Source organism: Alligator mississippiensis, chromosome 5 (assembly GCF_030867095.1).
Source record: "Alligator mississippiensis isolate rAllMis1 chromosome 5, rAllMis1, whole genome shotgun sequence".
NCBI classification, from domain to species: domain Eukaryota; kingdom Metazoa; phylum Chordata; order Crocodylia; family Alligatoridae; genus Alligator; species Alligator mississippiensis.
In genome coordinates this window covers 137,741,440-137,768,491 of record NC_081828.1, presented here as the reverse complement: position 1 = coordinate 137,768,491, position 27,052 = coordinate 137,741,440, and the positions used below count along the sequence as shown (strand labels likewise).

The 27,052-nt window shown below is 42.5% G+C and overlaps 1 protein-coding gene and 1 long non-coding RNA gene across 10 annotated transcripts in view; one reads left to right on the top strand and one right to left on the bottom strand.

Annotated features, from left to right (window-relative positions):
- LOC132250889 (uncharacterized) overlaps window positions 1-27,052 on the bottom strand; it is a 166,151-nt gene that overhangs the window by 67,506 nt on the left and 71,593 nt on the right. The gene's annotated exons all lie outside the window — the stretch shown is intronic.
- TMEM108 (transmembrane protein 108) overlaps window positions 1-27,052 on the top strand; it is a 292,926-nt gene that overhangs the window by 246,356 nt on the left and 19,518 nt on the right. The window contains exon 1 of one of the 8 annotated variants that reach the window (XM_006261939.4): window positions 15,185-15,691. The exons of the other annotated variants lie outside the window; for them this stretch is intronic. Within the exon in view, the coding sequence (XP_006262001.1) occupies window positions 15,679-15,691 (13 nt within the window). The 5' untranslated portion in view covers window positions 15,185-15,678. Of the gene's footprint in view, window positions 1-15,184; window positions 15,692-27,052 lie in introns of those variants that run through there. 8 annotated transcript variants of the gene reach the window in all.

Here is a 27,052-nt window from a genome sequence, read left to right as displayed (position 1 = left end):
AATCAGAGCATCCTGCTGGGGCCTGGCCAGGCCCAGCTCAGCTCAGTATTGTGGGAGGGAAGGGAGGGCTGCTCTAGTGCCCCCCAGCTTCTAGCCTGAGTCACTGTAGGCACGTTCCTGCATTTCTTCAGTACAGGGGGGATGTCTGTATGGTTACAAACTGGTTCAGCCTAGCCAGGTTAGACTAACCTGCAAAGATTGAACCAATTCAGGCTCAGGCTTTTTGTATGTCTGTCCCTAGCCAAAATTAATAGTGGTGAAAGAATGGAGAAGGGGATTCATCCAAATGCTAGACTTATGACAAGTAGGCTTTCTAAGGCATGACTGCTCCCCAAGGCAATGATCTACTTGAACTAACAACGAAATGCTACACTTTGGCCCTCGGGCTTGAGTTAATACCAGAATATATCAGTCTGGATTTTCATCCAGTTAGCGCTGAATTATTTTTCATCTTGTAATTTTAAACCAGACTTTTGTTTCTCAAATGTTATATATTTGAATTGTACCTGCATTTCTGGTGGGGGTATGAGGTGTCTTGGGAATAAGCAAATATAATTTTTGGCTTTACCTAGCTTGGGGAAACATGCTTCCAAAAGTATTTATCTATTGTGAATTGTATAATATAAGTACTTTGAATGACTCTTTGCCACATGTACACATGATATTTATTACACTAGACAAGTTTGCCTTAAGGTTTTTAATAGAGAACCTTGCAGATCTTCTTGGAGCCAATAAAACAATGAGCCCAGGAGAAAGTGTCACTTTCTCCAGGATTTATGAGACTAGAGAATATTGTATAACAATACAGCAAAAGTTTTGTTATCCAGCACCCATGGGGAATCGGGGATGCCAGATAACAAAATATGCCGGTTACCTAAGAGGCCGCCTCTCTTGCTGTGTCTGGTGCCCGCCGCTGGTGGGGGCAGAAGAGAAAGGGGAAAAGAACTGTTATTGTGGGGGCTTGGCAGCACAGGCTATTTTGCCCCGGGCCGTGAGGGCACGGTGAAACCGGAAGTGCCACGGTGGGCAGTTCTGGTTTCACTTTCACCATACAAGCTGGCATGCTGGTTAACAGAGCATGCCGGCTTATAAAGTGCTGGATAACACGGCTTTACTGTATCAGGATACCTACCTTTTCACATGTTCTGTTCTTCTCCATTCTTTCAACCAAGGCTACTAGGATTGCCAAGCTCTGACAAACTGAAACAGGATAGACCAGGATTCAACTTAATAAAACACTGTGTTTCCTCATATTTTTTTTTTTAAGAAGAAAAAGAATAGAAATTGCATGTAGAAAGAAAAGCAGAACAATTAAAAACAAACAATAAACAATCTCAAGAAGGCCCAGCCAGATCCCCTGACAATTTTGATTTCAGTGATTATTTTTACTGACCCAAAGATTTCTTCCTTGGGCAAAAAGCAGCTTCAGGGTAATCACAGACACATCCTTAAAAGGGACATGAATGTAAGCCCTCAGGCAGCTGTCAAGCTTAAACTTGAGGAACTGGTTTGTATAACTGCCATCAACAGGCTTTTCTCATGTGGAAATCAGGTTTGATTAGATTAATTCTTAGGAATGAATGGGTAGTTCTTTTATCTTTAAAAGAAAATTACGACTGGCAATTTTTCCTTAACATTAAATATATCATCTCACATTCCCCTTCCCTTATCCTACCAAATCATTTGCTGTATTCAGTACACTCTTTTAAGTATGGCTATTTAAAAGCTTTTAAAAAGGCACATTTTGACATAGTCCAATAAGTGTGCTTGCTCCAAGTTAGCACACTCATGATTTGCAGGTTTTTAGCATTATTGTTCTGCAATTCCAGCTTCAAGTATACCATAAACATTTTATTGAGCAATAAAGTGCCCTTGGCCTAGCAGTTTTCTATGTACTGAGCCAGCACCTCAGCTTGTCTATGCTGGCATGGGTCCTTTAATTTCACTAGAGCAGATGACTTTTGCCAGCTGATCTGTTCAGTTGTTTTGAAAAGGCTGCAACAAGCTAGAGTCAGAAAACTGGACCCTCCTCATTTGTGGCACAGTCCAGTAGCATATAATGGCAAGTAGAAACCTCCCGATGCGCATCTCAGTTCATCTTCTAGAATTTCAAAGAGAGTGGTCTCACGATCCTCTAGATATTTCCACAGGACAATTTTAAATGTGGTAAAAAGGAAATGACTCTCTGTTGGGAATGTTAAGAATCGTTTCCAAAGAGCCCACTTGATTACAACATTCAAGAGATATATAGGCATATGCATCTGAATGGGGCAGGAACATTTTGCCTTATCCCCTCTGCTCCCTCAGGTGGCCGTCTGTCAGTTTGATATACATTGTATAACTGGTATACTGGTTGTGCCAGTGTGTACTGCTAGTACCCAGGAAAAACTGTGACAGATTCAGCCACACACAGTCTACTCCAAAGCTTTTTTTGGCCAGGTACAGACATGACACTTTTATTGGTATAAGTGATTGGAAACTGGTCTATTATACCTGTAACAGAACAGAAGTTGGCATCCACCGGTTGGTTTAAAATGGCAGAAAACAGTCTAAGATTTGCCTAGATTTTTAAGTTAGTCTAACCTGCCTAGATTGAACCAGTTTGTAATAGGACAGACAGTTCCTCTGGACTGAGGAAATGCGGGCACATGCCTGCAATTGCTCAGGCCAGGAGCCAGGGGGTCCTCGAGAGTGCCCTTGGCTGCAGAGAACCTGTGCTGGGCAGGGGGGGCATGGCCAGTTGGGGCTGAACTGGCTAGGGAGGGGTTTAATTCCCCCCTCTCTATCCCACTGGCAGGGCCCCGGGGGGGTGGGCAGGGGGTGGAAGAGTGTGGGGTTATTCTCTGTTCTGCCCCTGGGGCACCACAGCCGGGTCCACCCAGTCCAGCCACAGCTGCCACTTGGTCTGTGCTCGGGGCCGCATCCGGTGGAATAAGCCTCCTCCTGCTGGTTTCAACCATTTTGAAATTGGTTTATGTGCACCGAATGTCCATTCTGTTACAGATTTAAACCAGTTTCTGATCACTTAAACCAGTTTGTGTGTAAAGTCTGTCCCTAGCCCCAAATTAAACTATGCCACTTACAGAAAACTCTGTAACTTTGATTCCATCTTGGGCTTTTTGACTGTCTCTACCTAGCCTTTCCCTCCAAACCACTATCCGGAAGCCTTTGCTGTGTGGAACAAAAGTACATTTCTATATAAACATAAATTTTAAACAGAAAAAAAGATTGGCGGCTATTAGAACCCAGCTCCAACAAATGACTCATGTTTCCCTTCAGGGTGCCTGGCTTACAGGTGACTGTTTTTGCAGGAATAGCCAAGAGGCTGTTCCTGCAGCCAGGAATGAATGGGGCACAGCAGTGTTGCCCCTAGGATTCCTTTTACCGGTGTTACCCCAAGGCTTGACATGGCCCCTTGTCCGATTTGGAATCAAGTGAACTTTTAATAGTAACCCCTAGGCTTATTACAATTATTCTTTCTTGTAATACAACCTGGCAAACGGTTAGTTTCTGGATTCCTTGTTGTTCAAACAAGAAGGCCAAGACTGCTCCTGTCTCCCACACGTGTTCCTTCATTTGTCCATCACTTTTGTAAATTCTCTCATCCCACATTGTCCAATCCCTTGACTGTGTGCCAAGCATTCCTTCTATGGTGCAGCAATCCCTTGGCACTGTGCCAGCCACATTCGTCATAGGGAAACTGCTGTCCCTTGCCCAGTCACAACACTCACATCTCCCAGTGCCACAGAAGGCACTCTATTCAATTTTGTTGCTTAATTGTGGGAAGGCCTGGATTATGGCTAAAAGCCTTAGCGTAACTCAGTTTGCCTGCTACAAGCAGCACCCCTTTCCCCTCAGTCATGTATCTGATCCAGCCCTGCATCAGCAGCCCTGATAGACAGTGGCATCTTGCTGTGAAGTTACCTGTCCTCTACCTGCAGGTTCTCCTTGCATCAGAGATTTCCCCTAGTGCCAATATTATTGGTTTGATGTTCCCTTACTATCTCCTGAGCTGTCTAAAAGTGGGGGAAAGAAATGAAGAATCTGTTTCTCTGTTAATGGAAGTTTTATATTCTCATATGCTAGCACAGTGCCAATATGTTTAGGTTTCCAGTAGTACTGGGTAATGTTTTGTTTTTAGAATCATCCATCATGTTTTTACTGAAATGTTTAAAATAACCGGTTATTAACCACAGGTTCAGCAAAAAGACTGTTTTACCCTCTAGACTGGTTTTGTTTGGCTACTTTTGGTGAGCAAAAAGATTTTCAACACTTCCTCTAATTCAGAAACGACTGCATGGAATTTCCTTAAATTGCTCCTTCTTTTCCAGCCCTCAGGAAAAAATCACCTCAGGGCTGAGTCCAAGCATGGAAAGTTTCAGTCTAAATGAATAACTATTGTGAAATGTATGAGTCTTTTAAAACTACAGGGTTATTTTGAAAGCCAGATTTTGTTCATCACCCTAACTGTGTATCACACACATGGAATAGTTTGAAAGGTAAAGCTATAATTAATATGTTGCAATATATGTTGTATTTGGTTATCTTTGAGCTAAAGACTTCACATATAAAAGGCATCATGGAGATGAGTCTTTTAGAAATGACATTGGATTGGTTAGGGAATCTGATCCAAATGAAAAGAATGAAGCTAGATCCTGTTTTCCACCACATGGTATTGCCACGCAGCTTGGAAAATTGGTTGCTGCCTTTGACTCATGCATGTGTAGTAGATGATTTTTCGAGATACAGGCTGCAAAACGTAAGTGGCAAAGTAAGCCCTGGTACGGAGAGACACAAGGGAGATCCTAAGTTGCCTGCTTATAGCCAGGCTGAATCTAGCTCAAGGAAATTAAAAATACAGATGGTAAGAAGCTTTGGAAGGTCCCAAGCTACTGCCAATGAAACAAGACATTTATGTCTTGCTAAATATATTTTTACATAATTATCAGTGTATGGATTTGAATTGTGCAAAGGCCTTTAATGATGAGCCTCCTCTTGCGGATGTACAATAAAACAGGACTAATTGAAAGCATTAATTTATACACAGGCATAATTTGACATAGAGTTTCTCGTAAGGGATTTTTTTTATGTTGCCCAAGTGAGTACAGAGTGTTCACCAGTAATTCGCAGGCTCAAACTATATGCCCTGCTCAGACAAATCATTGCAAAGTGTCCCTGTTTCATTTTTTTTTCCTCCTTAGTTTTATTTCCCCAATGATAAATATCTCGGAACCAAGGTCATCTTAAGGAAATAGCTGTAATGCAAAAAAAAAATGTTGCTGTAGGTGTTACTGTGCTTCTGGCCATATAACAGAGAGAATGACCGTACAGGTTCCAGCAGAGAGACTTCAGAATAAATGCATAGTAAATAAATTGAAACCCCAGTGACAGAATAGGACCCATTCTTCTCTATGCAGATACATGTTTGGTTAGGACCAAATCAGTTGCACTCTTCCTAGGTTCATAAAAACCCTGACAAGACAATATATTTCATTCAGTTCCCTCTCCACTGAGCTTGTGTGTGGCTAAAGTATATCTTCAGGAAAGGCATCTTGTCTTGATTCAAAGACAGCAAGAGCTGGAGAATCCACTGCTTGTCTTGGCAGTTGGTTCTTATGGTTAATCACCCTCATCACTGAAAATGTGTTCCTTATTTCTCATTTGAATTTGGTTTTGGGTTCCAGCCGTTGTTGCTATTTTCTATTGGATTGAAAGAATCCATTAGTGCCCCAGTACCAGTTATACACAGTATAAACTCACTGGCTCTCATGGAGCTGGTGGGAATCTGCACCAGCATTACTGAGGTCAGTCTTAGTTCCAGTGAATTTTGTTTGACATTGGCTTCAGCTGGTCTGGTCTCTCTCTAATGTATTCTACGCCCTTCTGCTCATATTGATCCGAGTTAAGCTGATCACTTTATCTTAAAATTATGTCTTCTGTATAGTCTTTGTTTATATTCCTTCTGCCCTATACCTTGACCTTTACAAGGACAAAGGAAGTGGTAGTGATTGATATATTCACTTTGTCACTACAGTCAATGTTAATACAAAGTGTAATGTTTTCCTGCAGGTCTAGGGCTAGTGGGCCCCCCTTAGCATTCTGTCTCTAAACAGAATTGCTTTTTTTCTATTGCACTTATTATGTGAATAATTTCACCGTTATGGTACAATGACAGCTGAAAACGCTTTAAGAAAATGAAAGGGAAAAATGTACTAAGTGGAAGTGTGACAACAGGGCACTTCTATCAATAGTATCGTAACATTTTGAGGGAATGTAACGTCTGATTGTCATGTAGCTCTTCTAACACGCAAGGGTATTGTATGTCCAATGAAATCTGAATGATGTTAATTATAATTGGTTCAAAAGGCTTGAACATGGAGTTTATAGTTTGTAATTGGCTCTGCTGAGCTCCAGTTTCAAGGTTATGCTTTGCATATTAATAAATAAAACCTAATCATAGAAAACAGTATCAGAGCAACATAAACAATAAAAAAAACCTTTTATTAGCTGTTTTGGGAGTGAAACAACCTCCCCGAATGCACTCTCATGTATATTTGTGCTTGCATCATTATTTTTTTTTTTAAATCACGGGTATTTGCAAAGTCTGCTGCCCCTGTGTTAAAGAAAGAGCTCTGAATTGTCAGACCTGGACAGTCAGACCTGGAGTGCACGCTAAGGGGCTGCTGGTATAACGATGTTGTTCCTGTGATGCACCAGGGTAGCAGTTTAAAGTAACTGCACTGAATGCTCCAGGTACATTGCTGACATTTCTGTAATTTCAATAGAAAATCAATATCATGCATCAGCACAGCAATTGGAGCACAGGGCTTAGGAGTAGGTGGGCACCAGCACATAGCAGACACCTCAATGCTTCATCCTAACAACACTCACTCATGAGAAACCCAGATTGCCTCAGGAAAGAACATGATAATTCATTAGGTGTCACTGTTCAATTTGAAAGAATCTTAAAATAATAGCCAAACAAGATTTTAGGGATCACCCTTCTGTTCTAGGCAGCATCTTTCAGGTATGATATAAAACTAACTGGAAGCCATTATAACAACAGCATGTTACACAAAAGGGATGTTTCTTGGGTAAACCTCAGAATTATGATTTATGTTCCCCTTCCCTCTCCCCCCTCCCTACACCCAACTTCTGCTCCAAATAGTTGTGTAAAGCAGCTATGTAATGTTTGACAGTTGCCATGCTCCTGAAGACTAGATGGCTCAGGGGAATGAGTACAACACCCAGCCATTAATCCTCTGATTTGCTGCTTTGAAACCAGCTCAGGTCAGTAGTCACTGCACAGCATTTTACTTTGACTGAAATAAATTGGGGATCTCAGTGCAGTTGCTAGCTAGAAGATACCCATGTCACAGCCCCAACACTGTAAGTGATACTAATTGACAAATCTCAGAATAAAGACTGCTGATGAATGAGCATTGAGACTGAGCTATTTAGGGGCACTTCTCCAGAGCTCTGATGCACTGACATGGCAGTGTGGAAGAGTAGGTATTTCTGCTGTTCTTAACATAGTTATTCTGTGAATAATCAGGATGCTTCAGAGCTACCAGTCTGACTTCAGAAAATACAGACGTACATTTCAGTAATGGATGAAGTGATTTCTGTCTTTTACATGGCTTGCTTTATTTAGGCCCAATTTTCAATGGTATCTTTGGGTATTTTAATCAGACTGAGGAGTGACAAATAGGGGATCGTATAGAACTATTATATAAAGGTAAATATTGTAATTAAAATGGTGAAATGTCGATCATCAGGGAGGCTAATATGACCTTATGAGCCAAATGCACTTAGCATGTGTATAAGTTTAAGTGTACGTGTAGTCCATTAAAGTGGGAAATCACTTTCTGTGTGTGAGGTTACTAATTACACGATTCGATCAAGTTAAGGAATAACATACAAAACTTACCCTTTTCCATTTTTAGTCTGCCTTCTTATGGGGAAATAATTTTATTGCTTGTTAAACTCAAGGAAATGCAAATGTGCAAGTAAAAACAGCACCTCCCACATGGAACTGCACTTATTAGGCAATGCATTCATAATGACAGGCAGAGACAAACTACAAAAATGAATTAATTCATTTTCACTAAAAATATAAATCACCAGTTTAATAGAGTATGTTGTCTAATAAATCAGATCCTCCTTTGAACTAAATATCTATTACCCACGGAATCACAAATCCCCTTGCTAATCAGATATACAATACCACTGGATCAGATATTGTACAGAGTCTTTGCATGCTGTCTTCCTTGTCCCCCACTATCAAATCCAATGTATTAAACAGTAAATCACAATATTGAATTAAATACAAGATGCCAAGTCCTGACATCATTAGCAAAGAGTGGGTGTGTCTACACTGTGGGCAGGAAAAATACGGCCTGCAGGCCAGATCTAGCCCACGGGCACCTACCAACTAATTGTACACCCCCGGCCTGCATGCCTTGCTCCCATCCTTGTGGGTGGAATGGCCCAGTCCAGCCGGCACACAGCTTCTGGGCAGGGCTGCTGCTGCCGCCGTTGCAGCTGCTGGGGGACTTTCTTGGCTTCCTCAGTGTCCCACTCACTCTAGGCAGGGGGTAGGGATGCGGCAGAGGTGGGAGTGGGAGATGCAGCTGGGCAGGAGCAGAGAGCATGGGGCTGGGGCGGGGGCTGGCGGCAGCATGGAGCCCACACCCAGGGGTTGGCAGGAGCATGGAGCTCAGGTGTTGCTGGCAGCAACAGCAGCAGGTGCTCGTGGCCCATGCGGGCACTGCCACCTGACAGCATGCAGCACCAGCCACGTATCTCTATCGCACAGGGTTCCATGTAGTGCACATGCAGCTCCTGGCACTCGTGTGCCACCAAGGGAAGCCCCATGCGATGGAGCTGGCTGCCTTCACTGCCCCCTGCCATGCAGGTCCCAGGACTCTACCGGGAAGCAGGAGGTGGGACTCTCCTCCACTTCCGGTGGAGTCCTGGGACCTGCAGGGCAGGGAACAGCAAAGGCAGCTGGCTCCATCATGCAGGGCTTTCCCTGGTGTTGCACGAGTGCCAGGAACTGTGTATGCACTGCACAGAGCCCTGCATGATAGGGGTAGGCTGGCCTGGCAGCACTCCTTGCCACCATGTGCAGCACTGGCCAGAGGTGTACACTGCTGGGTGGCAGTGCTTGCAGAGGCCACAAGCACCCACCACCTGCTGCTGCTGCTACTACTGCTGGTGGGGGCTGTGCACCATGGGGGGAATGTGTGGGGTTCCCACCCCCCGCAGCGTCCTTCACACACCACAAATGCCACACACACACACCCTGCCCCCACAAGCCCTCTACATACACCCCCAACATAGTCTATTGTTCCCACAAATACCCACACCCCACCATATACACACCCACACACAGAGTATACCAGAGTAAGACTTTATTTTTGAGTTGTTATGCAATCATCTGTATATACACTACACAAACACAAATCATGACCAAAATATCTTTTGTAATAAAGTTAAAATATATTATAGTAGGTGTTTGACTTTTAGTGTATGATTTGGTTTTTTTCTGGTTCCAAGATGGGAAACCCTCCTCCCAAAAGGAGTACTTCTCAGGGAGCAAATGGAGGGACTTCCAGGGGCAAAGGTCAGGAGTTTTAGCAGGACTTCTGGTCCCAAAATGGCAACCAGGCAGTGGGGCACCTTTCAAGGTGTGAAGCTACCTTTGCAGCCCTTGACAGCTCACCAAAACTCATTAAGCATCCCTCCAGCCAAAATAATTGCCTGCCCTGGGTGTACCTTTCTTAATTGCCATTACATTTAGTACCTCTAATGTGAGGTACTAAATCAGGCTGCATCAGGCTGCCATAATGTGCTGTAGTGAAAGTGCATGCTTTTTAGTGATGCTTAATGCGCAGAAGCCTCTTTTACTGCACATTAGTGTATTTGCATGGTTTTTACATGACACTTTAATGCGCAGTAAAATAAGTTACTGCACATTAAAGCACTTGTGTAGTTGCGCCCAGTGTGTCCAATTCTAGCTCTGACCCTGCTTATAAAAACATAGGATTTACCATCTAAGATTATGTTGTTTTGTTTAATATCCAATTTTAAAGGCAAAATAATCCATTTACCATTACCTGGGCAGTTTTGCAATGTTCCTAATGAGGTAGAAAATATCCTTTGGTCCCTGCAGTGTTCAGCTAATGGTCCCAAGAATAAGATTTGATCTCCCCTATTTTAGTATGTTTCACTACATATGTATTACTAGTCACAGGAATGTCTCGTTCCTTTGTAGATCCAGCATTTGACTCTCAAAACAATCTGGTCCATGAATTCTACTGAGTGAACTTTTCAAAGTCCCATCTGGGGAAGCGATGACATTGCTGGAACACAAGAAAGGCCCGTGTATAGTCAGTACTGCTATATCTGTAACCCTAGTACTACTTCTAAGTAAGGTACCGATTTCCTACAGTACCTGCCAATATGGTGTCTAAGCTCTGACTTTCTAGGAATGGCATGGGAAAAAATGACAGCACCTTCAAAATCAGAAGATTAGTGAGTAGTTAGATGTTTGCTTTAAACATCCAGCTGACTCCATGCCTCTCTGCACTTGTTTGGAAATAGTGTTACAAAGAAAGGATATTACTTCAAAACCTTCACATGAGAAGGTTTCATTCTGCCCAGGATGTCAGGCTACATGAAGTTTAATACCAAGGTGTGAAGGTGTCAGATAGATGAACAGAGTTAATGTTTCAAGACTCCTGTCTATTCAATGCTTCCTTTTTTAGGAATTTCTTGCTAGAATTTTTCCTTTACATTCTGTCTACTCCGAGGCTCAGCATCTTGAATTCTGCCCTTAGGTACAAAACTATTATAAATGTGATGATGAAAATCAGGGGTGTAGGTTGTAGCTGTGTAGGTCTAAGGACATAGGCAGACAAGGTTCTTTGGGTGAATCTGATATCTTTTATTAGACCAATGTAAATAGTTGGAAAACAACTATTAAGCAAGCTTTCAGGTTCAAAAACCCTTTGTCAAGCTAAGGAAGTTTCAGCAGTTGGTGTGTGCTCTTCCTGGATGGAATGAAAAGTAAAGAAGCCAGAGACTGGACTGGTATGCATGCAAGACAGGTAGTCAGTGAAAATGTAGATTGAGGAGTCAATGGGTGAGAGACAGGCTAGGGGGTCACTTTCCAGAGACGAGCCTATGAACCACACTTCATCAACCTTCTGGATACTAAAAATCATGGACTAAATACAGACATTGGATTTATGACACATTATAACCTGCCTGACATCTGACTCCCCAGGTATCTCTCCACTATTCATCCCCCTTCTCTCTCCTCCTCCCGCCCCTGCCTATCTCTCACCCATTGACTCCTCAATCTACATTTTCACTGACTACTTGTCTTGTATGCATACCAGCCCAGCCTCTGGCTTCTTTACTTTTCATTCCATCCAGGAAGATCACACACCAACTGCTGAAACTTCCTTAGCCTGACGAAGTGTTTTTGAACCCGAAAGCTTGCTTAATAATTGTTTTCCAACTATTTACGTTGGTCTAATAAAAGATATCAGATTCACCCAAAGAACCTTGTCTGCCTATAATGAAAATCAGTGTCTTTCGAACAATTTGTTTGTCATTATGTTTTATAAGTTTCAAACACAGCGAGACTGAGAAACATTACTGGCAAATGAAACAAAAAACCAAAAACCTTACCATTATCATCAGAGTAGTGTAAGAGTCCCTGAAGAGACCAATTTGTGGATGACAAAAAGCCAAGATAAACTATGTAAGATGGCTACCATGTTGTGTGAACGAGCCAGGAAATAATACCATTGTGTTTGCTCTCACAATCCCTATATCGTCCAAACTCCCAATTATATCAAAGGGAGTTTTGAATTAAGAGCTGAAAAACTGATCTTATGTCCTCTGGTCTGTTCTTCATGCTAATTAAATAATATTCTCTAAAGCATATTTATTGCTGCTTGGTAGTCTGGTTTTAAACACATCAAGCAATGGGATTTCTACTTTTTTCCACTGGGAAATATTGTCCTGTCATTGTAAAAGAGTAGTTCCTGCTATTGAGCCTAATTATACCTTTGTAAATTCCATCCATCATAGGGACGCAACAGCCTGCACTTTATAGGGAGCCTGGGCACCTAATTCCTGGTTTGGGGTTGCACTCTGGGAATGGGTGCTTACAGTTAAGGTGCTGCAGTGCCTAAATCCTTTACAAGATCTAGCCCTTTCTGCACCTGGCTTCTGCTAGAAAGGAAATTCAGTAACATTGTTTAAAATCCTCTTGTCCTTCCCCTTATTGGTATTAGTGAAATTGATATCCTTGACCGTGTCAGCAGTTGTGACATCAGCTAAATCCGTCTTTGACACGGTCCCATTTTAGCTTCCCATCATGCCACGTGGCTATTTATGCCATTGTCAGGACTCTTTAAAAGGTCGTGTAACATTGACAGTAAGTCACCTCATAGCCAAAGGTTGTACAGTCACATGAATAGCATCTGCAGCACTAAGTGCAGGTGAAAGAAAAGCCAGCTGCACATCCATTTTGTCTCCCTTGGCAACAGCATCCTGCCAACACAAAATGCTGCCAAGTTAAGGCTGGAGAGTGAGGGACACTGCTTACAAAGCTAGGGTTGGGTAAGTTATGTATAATGCAGCGATCAAACCGAGAAATAATTTTGCAAATTCCAGGTGCGTCTCAAAAATACTCTTGACAAAAGGTTTTTGTTTGATCTGGGTTCTTTTAGATAGGGACATACAAAATACCTACAGGACCCCCACCCTCTTGAACAATGGTCAGTGTGAGATGTCTGCAATACCAGAAGAGTCATCCTGTATCTCTGGGAAGTGTGTTCCATTATTCACTGCACAGCAAGCAAGGAAGAATTCTGCAGTAAGGTACTTAATACTAATGCAAAATATCCTCTGGAGCAGGTTAAGTGTGTTTGAGTAACATGCTTCTGTTGGTGCACTTGCTGCAATATGACAGCAAACCATTGGAGGTGAAAAGCTGTTACTGTACTGCCATGTTTTGCAGGCTAGAAAGAAGGTTGATTTTTGCATTTAGACTGTACATTTTGCAGACTGTTAAAAAAAAAACCCTTTCAGATTAGAAATAATATGAATGAAAAGTCAACTATAAATGGCCAAGGAGTAAAAGAAACAGTAGCATTACAAGAAGTGGCAAGATGGAGAGAAGAATTGAGGGATCCATTATTTGAATTCTGTCTTTCCACAACCTGTGTGAGATAATCATGGCAGTAAAAATAGAGGCATAAGCAGCCCTTGGTAAAGAGGAGAGAGCACAGCAGCTGCCCACTCTGGACCTCTCTGGAAGCATTTAAAGTAATAATTTCAGAACTAAAATTAAGAGGCAACAACTTTGGCAACTGAGCTACTATTGCATTTTACAAAAGGGCAGCCACCAACCCTGATGGCAGGGATGAGTGCACAGACTCGGATACAACCTTATAGGATCTTATTTACACTTAAAATGTCCCATTGTTGCACCCCACTTTGATAGATAGCATCATTGGTAGATGTGTTTTTAATCATACAATATATAGTAAAAACACTGTTACACTGTAAATTAATGCAGATTAAACTAGGAGCAGGAAAAGGCATATACACAGGTATTCACTGTGCCTAGCCACTAGATGAAGGGGTGCAGGCAATATTTTCTTTAGGAAATGGCTACCCTGGGATGAATGCAGACAGATGAAAACTAAACTGGTAGAGTTTTGCCTCTAATTCTATCAACAGTAATTACCCACTAGTGTGTGTGAATTTGGAGGCTTAGAGCAGTGGTTTTCAATCTTTTTTCATTTGTGGACCCCTAAGTCAAAGGTGAATATCTGTTCACTTGCTTATCGGTTCAATCTATGCATCTTAGCCTAACTTGTGAGGATTGAATCAATTCAGCCTCAGGGTTTTTGACTGTCTGTACTTAGCCCAATAAGTCTAAATCCAGCCAGTGATTTACATTTCATGACGTCAGTTAGTCCATCTCTAAAACTGAGCTCTGTTTTGATGGACTCTCTCTGGCTACTTGTTACTTTCCCATTCTTCCTCGTGAACACCAAGTGTGAAGAATAGAGTCGATATTTGTGTTGGTTGGCCAGAGAATTCTTCCATTCAGTCATCCTTACCACCTACTTGACAAAGGATGAGAAAGAAAAAGAGGAAATGCTACCAAGTTCCTTCTAAGGGCAGACAGATGTGACAATTTTTACCCAATCTGGCCCCAGAAAGTGGTCTACAGCCATGACTAAACACAAGTGCACAGCTGTAGACCACTTTAAGAGGGCCCAATCCTATGACAATCTGTACTTTCATTGCACCCTGATACAACCCAGCTCTGTTCCCTGTGCTGTTTTTAGAATGGGAGGGAGAAAAGGGAGCAGAGGGAGCTCATTCTGGGTGTTTCCCAGCCAGTACTGAAAAGTGAGGCGGGTAGATTGGATCTCTCCCCAAGGCTCCAGCTTGGCTGGAGAACCCCCAGCACCTCCTGCCTTTTCCCCACTTCCATCCAGACACAACACCTGAGCTGTTGGGGGGAGGGGGGGGGGGGCGCAGAGCCAGAGGAGAGATGCTTCAGAGATGACATTTGGACATTTATCTTGCTGGGATCCTTTGACCCCAGCTGACTTCCTGCCCCTGGGGTGGGGGGGCTGGACGTGATGATCTTCCGAGGTCCCTTCCAGCCCGAATGTCTATGAAAGCATTTCTCCCTGGATTGGCTCCAAATTGGAGCCGATCCTCCCCCCTCCCAACCCACCAGCTAATGTCTGTTGGCTCCAGAGGATCGATCTAATTCATGGTGATTCTGCAAAGCTCCATGAGTTAAACTGGGGAGCTGCATTTCTGTCTGCACCTTAAGACTCAGTAAGCTTATCTTCCATGCTTTCAGTATTTAACACCTCCACCCCCACAAAAAGCCCCTAAATGAAAGATATCATAAACTTGTCACCAGAAAAAAATAATAAAATAAAGGATATTTGTTTTGACTGCACAGAAAGAGAACAAGGGTCAGTATATTGTTTTATGTATGTTTTTTTTTTTTTCCTGATGGGAGTCTTAATAGCTCTAGAAGTAACTGAATGAACTTGTAAAGTCTCATGGAGGCACAGAATCAGGAACTAAGTGTGTAAAATCCATCTGCATACAAAAGGCTAAATGATACAACAGAGCATGGGCAGGCTGCCTTGAAATAGAGAATTAAGCAGTCTCACAAGGACGTGCAGCTGTAGTGCTTGTTGCTGTTTTGTTCCCAGAAAACTAGAACAGCCAGTGATCCTCTAGCATCTGAATAGAACTATGTCAGACAAACTGTATCTGGATGTGATAGAAAACCAAGCCAGAATACTAAGCAGCCATTCAGTCTGTTTGCAGTGAGAGCAGACGGCTCAGTAACTAGTTAGCTTTTCTTTGCAGTTGCAAAGATATTCCATAAAGGAGCAAAAACCTTAGCTTTATATTTCTACAAGGCACGCCTGCCTAGTCTGTTTCTTCTTCAAGCCTCCAAATGAATTCCAACAGTAACAGCAAATCTCTTCAGTGGAATTAGCACACTGATTAGGAAACAATAGCATTTTTTAAATTTTCTATTTTGAAATATGGAGCTTCCAAATCTGCATGATGTGAGCAGGTGAGGATGTCTACTGACAAGCCCAAATGATATTTTCAGGTAAGTGATTACCTTGCACAATCAGAGTAACTGTATTTATTTTTTCCCTTTCTCTCAGTAATTATTGTGGTATTAGATTTTCAGTGATCATTTTCAGTAGGATCAGCAATTCAGTTGTCTGCCTGTATTTAAATGGTTAGATGGCTAATGTATTTCTAAAGTACCTATTATCATAGTAGTTATCAGCCTCTAGTGCAGCATGAAAATGAATTGGAAGATTCCTGCTCTGCAACTCTTTGTGATACCATTCCACATTGTATTCCCTATTGTTTAAATCACTTGAGAATCGAAAAATGAACCTTAGCAATAATAATGGTTGCTCCTATAATGGTTTAACAGGGTAAGGGGCTGTGGTTTATTTGCTTTGTGCAAACTCTACAACAGACCCTTAATATTTTCAAACTTGTGTGTACGTGTCAGCATCTTGTGTCTGGTTTTTTGTTTATACATGTAATTTCCCTCGTTTCTGATCCACTCATTTTATTGCAGTTAGATTAACTGCATTCCTTTGTTATTCCTGGTCTTTCACTCTCTCCATCGTAAAATGTATCAGAATCTGAATACCACTGTTAGACTTGATTTCCCCCCAGCCCTACATGTTGAAAGAAAATATCTCAGATATAGTATTTTGGAGTTACTGAATGACAAAGGGGGACTTGATGTAAGATGCTGCGATGAACAGTTCATAGATGGAGCAGCTGACTTTTTTGTGTCAGTTCTGCCACCATTCATGGTAACTGCATTTGCTTCACCCTTTGTTGTATAAATGTCACTATATTGTTTGAATAGAAATACTATTGTTTATCTGAAGTATCAGAATTACCTGAACAAAACCCACAGAACTCTTATCAGGTTTCAGGATTATGCAGCTTCTACTAGGTTTCAATATTTTAAATGTTAGGTTTTTTTAGCTGTAATTTTTTATTTAGTTTAGATGCACTTAAAATAATAATGCCCAAGTTTTTCGACATAACAATGTGCTGCTTCAGTTGCTTTGGTCAGCTTTTGTGAGTTCTTCCTTCACTATCTCTTATAATAAGTCAAGAATATCAAAGGCACAGTAAGGTGTTCAACCATGATGTACTGTGCTCAAATATATGTGCATGCAAGAGCTTGTTTTATACTTTAATGGGGACCCTTTATAGAACTGTTCCCTTTGCTTCCTTTGCCCAGGGCAATCAGAGATAATTAATCCAGTAATTGGCCTAAGCACAAAAAGCTGTTCCTGACTAGCAAAAATGTTTGTTGAGTGCTGTTCAATGAGGCTGTGTTTGTCCTGCTGCAGGGTCAGAGGTGGTGGGGCCCAAAAGGGGAATCTGTGCCCACATGCCAGAGTGAACTCTTTGTGGATAATCATTCACCATGCAAAAACATTAATGTGGAGCTCAAAACTTTCCACTGTGTCTTGTGCAATTAGGTCTTGATCCAAAGCTCACTGAAGTCAACCAGACTCTTTCCATTGACTTAACATTGGCTATTACATAAGATTCTGCTGCTTAAAGATTCTGCTCTAATAAATGACGCATAAACAGACTCTCCAAGAGTATGAATGGATTCTCAGGTCATGCTAACAAGTGGTTCTTGAACTGTTTGCACCACATTTTGTGCCACATCAGGCTGTATTAATTGCTGAGCAGAGTGAAATGCTCTGAAGAAGGGTCTACACTAGCATAGTGCAGGAAGTCCTGTCAGTCAGGGGAAAGCAGGAGAGGCTTTGAAGCCTAAGACAACTGGCAGAGTAGATATCCTAAGAACTGAGCGTTCTAGTGAATGAATCTGCAGCTTCTTCCGATGGGGAGGGAGCAGAGTATCCCTCCCACATCCTCAATGAAAGTAGTCAAAAGAAGAATCTTAGGATGGAAACAGAGGTCACCTTTGTGCTGCCATAAAAAATGTTATGGTGGTACAAAATGAAAGCATAGAGACATCCATACCCTTTGTGGCACCACATATGCCCAAATTTGTGCCTGCAACAAAGGTGTTAATAATGTGTGCCACTTCATTGAAGTAGACATCTATTTGCTTTATGGTGGGAGAATGTGGACAACCTAGAGTGTGCCTGCCTGGTTTTCCCAGCTTCCAGAAGCATGACCCCGGGATCTCGGGGGTACATCTCTGGAAGTGGGAAACACATCATCCACTGTCCTGCAAGATCAATGAGCAGGGCAACGGGCAACATACATTTTCACCCAGTGAAGTGAATTGGCTATACTGGGACATCCCAGCCCAGCTGATGTACTTCATTTGGTGATGTCTACTTCTAGCCTTAGATTACTGGTTCTCAAGGACTTCCACATCACTCTTTAGGATCTAGAAAGAATCCTTTCTGATGTAGGAAGGCAGGAAGAGCAGGATGGCCACAATCCCTGGATTCCTGTGGAGCTCATACACCCTAGGGAGAGACCCTTACTCTAGAGGAATTTAATTAATTTTTCAAAAAAGCCAGGTTTGTTTGGTAGTAGCTCTTATTGGACCAACTATATACTTGGAAGAGAAGTGCTAGACAAGGTTTGGAGTTTAAAGTAGTTAACCAAAAGGTGAGCTGAGGAAAAGTATTTTGTACTCAAAAGCTTTTCTGACATCTTTCCCTACTGTAGGGTTGGTCCAGTAAAAGGTATCACCAAACAAACCTTGCTTCTCATATCCCCTAGACCAGTACAGCTAGAAAAACACTTAAATCCTATTACTGTATTTTGTCATACATAAACACATATATGCCAACTCCTTAATTCTTCTTGTAAATGTACGTTGGGAAGAGGGCATTCCAGATCATCAGAACCCTGATTTAGCCCGCTGCATTGAGAATATAGCAAGATTTGGTTCAATGCAGTGAGTCATGGCAAAGATCTTTCTTGCTAAATGCATATTGGCTCCATCACTATATGCTGTATTTTGCTTCCATGATTTTTCATCCTTAATTCATTTTATGCTTAACATTCAGTATTTGTTGTACTGTAAAAGAACACCTAGTGACAGTTCACACTGCTGAGATATCAGCTCAATCAGCATTATCACTAAGATTGAAGGGTTTATATCACTGCAATAAAAGTAGGTTGGAACTTGATATATGACATTTAGAAACAAAATCAATTTGACTTTTCCTAAGCATGCAGAATACAGAAAGGTTATAGTAATTACATTTTAGTACTTGTATAACTTTGAAATGGCCTTGTTTAAAAATAAATTACACTGAGAAGTGAACCTTGAACTAACAATAATAATAATAATAATAGTAATTATTAATCAGCGTAATTTATTTATTTACATCAGGCTAGGGCCCCAGTATGCTAGGCACTGTATAAACATGTAGTAAAAGATAAACCCTACTTCAACCTACGTTCTAGATAGAGCAAGGTCTTGAGATTCACCTAACCAAAACTGAGAATTTTGACAAAGATCTGAAGGACTGGGCTCTTGAAAAGGCTAAATACGTGCACAATATGATGTCATTACATTAACCCAATGCAGCCACAGATAGTAGGTATCTTTGCACTGGTAAAATGATTACATTCACCTAGAACCGTTAAATATAGAAGCCAAGCCTACCACTTTTCAGAGAAGTGAATTTCTAAAGGGGGGGGGGTGAAAGAATTTTAAAAAGCTTGTTTTTGTGCTGAATGCTTCTCTCATTCATAGAGCATTCTGCACCAAAGTTTCCTAGAATTTCCAGATGTGGATCATACTGTTTTTTAAGACAGTGAGTAGCCACAAATACCACCATATCAGGATCACTAAAAATCAACTTAGAAACTGACCTGTGTGCCTAAATGGGATTTTATGAGGTTTGGCAATGCAGGCTTTAACTTTTATTTCAGCTTTGCAGTTTGCCTTTTAGTAGGCACTGTAAAGACTATTAATTTAATCTGAAAAGGCCAGCAAAACTAGAGTAGACAAGCTGGTCATATTTGGTATCTATTCTTTAGCCACACACAAGCCTGATGGAGCAGACTACTTTGCCAGTGGTCCACAAATCTGAGTATTTCCCTTAGCAAGTTTGCAAATACCTAATACCTGAGTATTAAGATCTATTAAGACAGTGAGAAATGGTCTAGAAAGCCCTGGCATGCTAGGATTCAATACGCTCTGCAGGAACTGTTAAAAGAGATGCTTCTGAATATCCAGAATTGAAAATCCTAGTGTCACAATCCTGGAGTGATGTACAATGAATATACAACACTCACAGATTTTGCACAGGATCCCATAAAAATTAATTTCATTAATCAGTAACATACAAGATACATAGATCTAGATAAAAATAATAAGCCCTCATGCATTTTTCTTATCACTCTGAGACAGTCTTTGGGTATAGTACAGTGTCCTCTGGATTGGTCCAGAATCTCTCTCACAGGTTAGGGCTTCTCTTCAGTGTAACGAGGGCTTTGTCACACAGGACACTTAGTATATGTTAAATTTGTGTTGAATTAAATTTTAGAACATGTTCTGAGCTGCCGAATGGTAATGTTTGCTATGATCTGTAACACGCGCAGCCCCCTCATTGGTGATCCCAGCCCCAGCACTGCACCAGAGCCAGTTGGTCCCAGCCTGGGCACCATAGCAGTGTCCTGACCCAAAGGCTCCAATGTGGTGCTGGGGCTGGGACTGATAGTCAGCTAGCTGATCATCACTCCCAGCCCTGGGACCCTCTGGGGCTGCAGGCACATGGCTTTCAACTTGATCCTGGAGCAACCTGACAAATGAAAGGTCCAAGATCCTTCTTCCCAACATGTGGCTTTCCTCACCCCACCTGAAGGCTTGGTACAGCAGAGGGTCCCTGGCTAATGCCACAGCTGAGGACCGCAGATTGCTCATATTGGGCATATGTAGATGAAACGGGGACCGTAAATTGAAGCAGTGGGATTTTAAAAACACTGCTTCAATTTAGGGCCCTTTAAATCCCCATGTCATGCATACAACTGAACTTACCTGCCTCTCTGGTGGTGGGGAGGGGAGGACAAGCTGCCAGTGGGTGGAGCGGTCCCTGGGCTGCGGGGAGGACTGGTGCTTCCCTCCGTGGCAGTGGGGGCCCTGCACTCCAGGCAGCACCCACCTGCAGGCACCCAGCTTGGGTGGTCCTTGGAGGCACTACAGCCACAGAGGGAAGCACCGGGCCCCTGCACAGCTCAGGCAGGCAGGCAGGCAGGCTCCAGGGAAAAAAGGCAGAGCCTGCCTTCCCAAGCTGCTGCCTTCATGGGCTTCCTGCAGAGCCCCTGAGCTGCACGGAGCCCGGTGCTTCACTCCACGACTGTATGGCAGCAAACTAAAACTCCTCCTCGGAGTTTTAGTTTGCTGCACTCCAAGTCATTTAAGATGCATTATGCCACCGGATTTGCTATAGTGACCAGAATTACTGCGCAATACGCCGCTGAAGCATGCGAACACCACCATTACAGCGGTGCAGAATCATTTAACCCACTTTAAAGTGTCGTGCACACATGCCCCTCATTTTGTCTACACACAGCCATTGTCTCTATGGAGCAGTCAGACAATAGCTAAACACATATTACTTCATATGATCTTGATGTACCCCTTGCACAAGTTATGACTTTGCTACTATAAGAGTACACTTAGCATGTGTTTTATTGCTTGAATGCATGGTTGCTTGCATCTTTGTTCATAGATTCATAGATTCATAGATGTTAGGGTCAGAAGGGACCTCAATAGATCATCGAGTCCGACCCCCTGCATAAGCAGGAAAGAGTGCTGGGTCTAGATGACCCCAGCTAGATACTCATCTAACCTCCTCTTGAAGACCCCCAGGGTAGGGGAGAGCACCACCCCCCTTGGGAGCCCGTTCCAGACCTTGGCCACTCGAACTGTGAAGAAGTTCTTCCTAATGTCCAATCTAAATCTGCTCTCTGCTAGCTTGTGGCCATTGTTTCTTGTAACCCCCGGGGGCGCCTTGGTGAATAAATACTCACCAATTCCCTTCTGTGCCCCCGTGATGAACTTATAGGCAACCACAAGGTCGCCTCTCAACCTTCTCTTGCGGAGGCTGAAAAGGTCCAGTTTCTCTAGTCTCTCCTCGTAGGGCTTGGTCTGCAGGCCCTTAACCATACGAGTGGCCCTTCTCTGGACCCTCTCCAGGTTATCCGCATCCTTCTTGAAGTGTGGCGCCCAGAATTGCACGCAGTACTCCAACTGCGGTCTGACCAGTGCCCGATAGAGGGGAAGTATCACCTCCTTGGACCTATTCGTCATGCATCTGCTGATGCACGATAAAGTGCCATTGGCTTTTTTGATGGCTTCGTCACACTGCTGACTCATGTTCATCTTGGAGTCCACTAGGACTCCAAGATTCCTTTCCACCTCTGTGCCACCCAGCAGGTCATTCCCTAGGCTGTAGGTGTGCTGGACATTTTTCCTCCCTAGGTGCAGCACTTTGCATTTCTCCTTGTTGAACTGCATTCTGTTGTTTTCTGCCCACTTGTCCAACCTGTCCAGGTCTGCCTGCAGCTGTTCCCTGCCCTCTGGCGTGTCCACATCTCCCCATAGCTTTGTGTCACCTGCAAACTTGGACAGAGTACATTTCACTCCCTCGTCCAAGTCACTGATGAAGACATTAAAGAGTATCAGTCCAAGGACTGAGCCCTGCGGGACCCCACTGCCCACACCCTTCCAGGTCGAAACCGACCCATCTACCACGACTCTCTGGGTGCGACCCTCCAGCCAATTTGCCACCCACCGGACTGTGTAGTCATCCAAGTCACAGCCTCTTAAATTGTTCACCAGTATGGGGTGGGATACCGTATCGAAGGCCTTCCTGAAGTCTAAGTATACGACATCCACCCCTCCTCCTGTGTCCAGGCGTTTCGTAACCTGGTCATAAAAAGAGACTAGATTGGTCAGGCACGATCTGCCTGCCACGAACCCGTGCTGGTTTCCCCTCAGCATAATTTGTCCTGCTGGGCTCTCACAAATGTGAGCCTTGATAATTTTTTCAAAGACTTTGCCAAGGATGGAGGTGAGACTGACTGGCCTATAGTTGCCCGGGTCCTCCTTCCTCCCCTTTTTGAAAATGGGGACCACGTTGGCCCTTTTCCAGTCCTCCGGAACTTGGCCCGTGCGCCACGAGCGTTCGAATATTCCCGCTAGTGGCTCTGCAATGATGTCGGCCAGTGCCTTCAGCACCCTCGGATGGAGCTCATCCGGGCCAGCCAACTTAAAGGCATCCAGTTCTTCCAAGTGACTCTGCACCATCTCAGGGTCTACACATGGAAGTCTGGCACCTTTCTGCTGCCTCTCTACAACCCCAGTGAGAGACTTGTCGTGTCCCTCGCTTAGGAACACTGAGGCAAAGAACTAACTCATTGAGGAGTTCAGCCTTGTCCCCCCTGTCCGTCACCAATTGTTTCTGCCCATTTAGCAGGGGTCCTATTCCTCCCTGGGTCTTCCTTTTACTCCCTATATATCTAAAAAACAATTTATTGTTGTCTTTTACTTGGGTTGCCATCCTCAGCTCCATGGTAGCTTTGGCCCATCTAACTGCCTCCCTACAAGCACGAGCAGAGGAGGTATATTCGTCTTTGGTGATCTCTCCCTGTTTCCACTTTTTATGTGCTCCCCTTTTGGCCCTGAGGCTGCCCTGGATTTCTGTGGTCAGCCAGGGAAGCCTCCTGGCCCCTTTCCCTCTTTTGCCTCGCTCAGGGATCGTCTTGCTTTGTGCCCGAAGGATCGTTTGCTGAGTATAGGCTGTAATTAATTGATGATTTGTCTCATCAATTCCAGCATGAAGTTATAGTCTACCACCAGGGGTGTAGGGTTGCAGGGGGGCTTATGTTTTTATTGTAGGACGTTGCCAAGCGGGATTTGGGGGGCTTTTTCAAAGATATGGTCCATTTTTCCACTGGAGTGTCCCCGTTATAAAAAAAGGTGGATTTTAGGCTGGCCAGGTCAGTATCACAAGCATCCTCTGCAAAGCAGATGCAGTGGTATATCTGGGGGCCTGACTGTAGACATCTGGGTTAATTATGAAATGATGGTGCTCATTGACCAATCTATATTCTCAGCATTCTCATCACACCAAGTCTTCATGGTTCCAGACTGGTGAACCCAGTGAGTTTAAACAAACTTTAGAGATAGCATTCTAGCCATCCTCATGGAAGTTTTATCAGTAATATTTAGCTGTCTCTCCACTGCTTTACATAATCTATTGTTTTACAGTATCATTTGTTGACATGTAGCTAAGAGGCTACTTGTCTTGAGGTGTTTTAGGAGGTTTAATAGAGATGTTGAAGTTTGTGTGAGTGAGACGATGGCCTTTCCATCACTCAAATCCTCATATGAACTTAATATCTCTTTACCTGACAAGGAGGTGATTAATCAGATCCCATTGTTTGAGAAAGGGTGCATCTAAGTTTGGGGGACAGTGGTGCAGGGTGGATTGAGAGGTAAGAGGTGGTGTTTGTAATACGATTGTATCTCATATACTTCCTGAGGAAGAGTAGGCTACTGCTGTTAGCCAATAATAACCAATAGGTTTGATAGTCTGATCCAGAGCAGGCATTGAAATAACCCAGGATAGTATGCAATTAAACATAAAACCCATTAAAATTGTGTCTGTGTCAATAAAACTGTATACAAGCACAAACTTTGGGCTTTGCTTCAGGAAACTATCAGATATTAATTCCAGATCTTTGCATGTACATAAATATTTGCTGAAATCATGTATTAAGCAAGTGGCCAAATCTGGAAGAAAAACCACATGGAATTACAGGCGCATTAGAATCATAGAGATGGATTCAGCCTCAGGCTTTTTGACTGTCTGTACTTAGCCATAAAGTAATTAGTTCTGATCAATATTATGTTGTTCAAATATATTTTCAATGAAAAATTATTTTTCAACAAATACAAAAATTTTCACAGCATGTACTCACTTTGACCAAAATATTCTGGTTCTTAATTTGTAAAATTTCAGGTTTAAGTGAAGTTATCAGTATTTGAAAACTGCAATTCTGAAATAAAGTTCTTAAAACTTGTTCTATTATTATTATTATTATTCCCTTAATATTGAAAAAAATGGAAAAAGTATGAGAAAAATTTGGGGGGGTCTATCTTTTTTTTAAAAATATTTTCAATGAAAAATTACTGACACTTTTCGACTAACTCTAAATGTACTGCTTAAGTATGGTCTCTAATGATGGAATATCAGGCCAGTTTCTGCTGCTTACTCATCTACAGATGTTTAGGTCCTAACATCAGTGAACTTTAATTTACAATTAGTTCTAGTAGAGGTACTTGCTTTTGAAGCTAAATACACAGTGTCTCGTGTAACACAGCTAGCAACTGTGGGCACCTATACACATGGGGGAGCTCTGCTCTGTTACGTGCTAATGCATGTGTCAGAGCAGACTTGATTAAATGAGTCTGCTGTGAGTCTTCTGGACTGTACTAATTAGTGTGCTCCAGCAGCCTCCGTGTCACGTATTCAGTGTCTCCGCATATCAAAATGGCATTGGGAGTGCTTTAACTGAAGCTTGTTGAACGAGCTTTAGTTAAAGTGCTATACCACCGGCTCTCAGAGCCGCTCTAATTAAAGCACTCCCACCCCAGAGCACGTGTATAGATGCCCTGTGGTATCCTTTTCTACACACACATACACAAATCTAGAAGAAAACTTAATCCAAAAGAACATGGGATATATACAAAAATTATCTTAACGATGTGGAAGTTATACATGCAACTCTCAAAATTGTTAAGGGACTCATGATTGAATTCCTCATAAACTGTTCACAATGTTGTTGCTGCAATTTTCTAAAATGTTATCTCCGCATATAGAATCCAGAATACAGCTTCATTTTTCCCTCTCTTGGCATGAAATACTAGCCATATGGTCACTGAATATCTGCTTTGACCTTGATCTCAAAATAAGAGCTTTTAGGACAACCGAAGAGAACTCTTTCCCTGCATTTCAAAGAGTGATGTTCCACAGGTGTATCACATGCAAATCTGTTGGAAGTGCATCAGTCTTATGCATACCCAACCTGTGTTTTTTGAAGGTGCTGTCCTCTATAGAATATTCTCTCTATCTGGTTGGAGGTGAAGAACTGGGTGAGCAAAATCCCAGATCATAAGTTATATATGAAGTGTATTTATTTCATTTTAGAAGTAAAAACATTAGCTAATTTCACTGTCAGTAACTGGAAAGCACTGTTACTATTGTTCTGTTAGTGTTATCTGTTCGGATATAAAGTCAATTTGTTGACCTGGGCACAGCGCAAAGCTCATTCATTTAAAGGAGTTTTGGTGAATGACTGAGGCAGTTAAAGGTAGCATTAGTAAAGAGTAAGTAAACAAATGTGATGAGCTGGTTCTATGCCTATGTATTGATCATGTGGCTGATGATCAAATAAGGTTTGGTAGGAGGAAATGCAAGAGCTGCTCCTCTCCTCTCTCCTTTGTTTACATCTCTTATGCTTTTATCTGGGCATGCGTATCATTCATACCTAGAGCTGCGGCTGGCTACCTTCTAGTATGGCACTTGTCAGACCAAACTGCAGGGTGATAAACATGACTGAGCATAACGATCCCAAAGGAGATTCTAATAGAAGAACGTCCTTGATCATTGGAAATCCCTTTTATCATTTTTCAAGGGGGCTCCTGATAACTGATCCCAAATAACTTGAGACCAAAAATGGCATCAAATAGTGCTTCCAAAGAAGGTGGTGTATGTGTTATGCCTGTAGCTGGAGATGGCCATTAAGAAGGATTAATTTGATGCAAAACACTTGACTAAATGGATTGTTTATAAACTATGGTGTCTTTCATCTTGAGATGAATGGTTCTAATGCAGAATAGCTTAGTTACTGACTGTGCCATCTGTTGAAGTTGTGTGACTTTTTCCAGTGAATCAGTTTTTTCCACAAACATCCTTGTGGGCAGAGAGTCACATTACAATGGGCAGTTTCACCATATGGAAAAGATGATGTCATTGGCGTGGTTTCTGCTGGACAGGGTAACTTAAGAGTATGTCAGTGGGGAAGTATGGGGAGGTGCCTAATACTACAGCTGCCCATGCCATTACTTGCTACAGATAAATAGAATACTTCACGTATCTAATGTTGGGAATTTGGCTCCACCAGTGACACCACTCACTCACCAAGGGCATGAGTCAGAAGGAGGGAGAGCCATACACTGAAAAAATCCACAACAGGAACAAGCACAGAAAGTGAAAACCCAAACCCCTGTATAAGAGTGAAAACATCATGTTGGGGCAGGATCAAAACACTAATAATCCTGGGATTTTACAAGTGTTGCTGTACTCTAACTGTCCTTTCCCCTGTTTTTCACTTCTCAATCACAAGATGCTAGGCAAGATTTTTAAAGGAAACCAGTGATTTTGGCTGCCTTGGTGTTTGGGTGGCC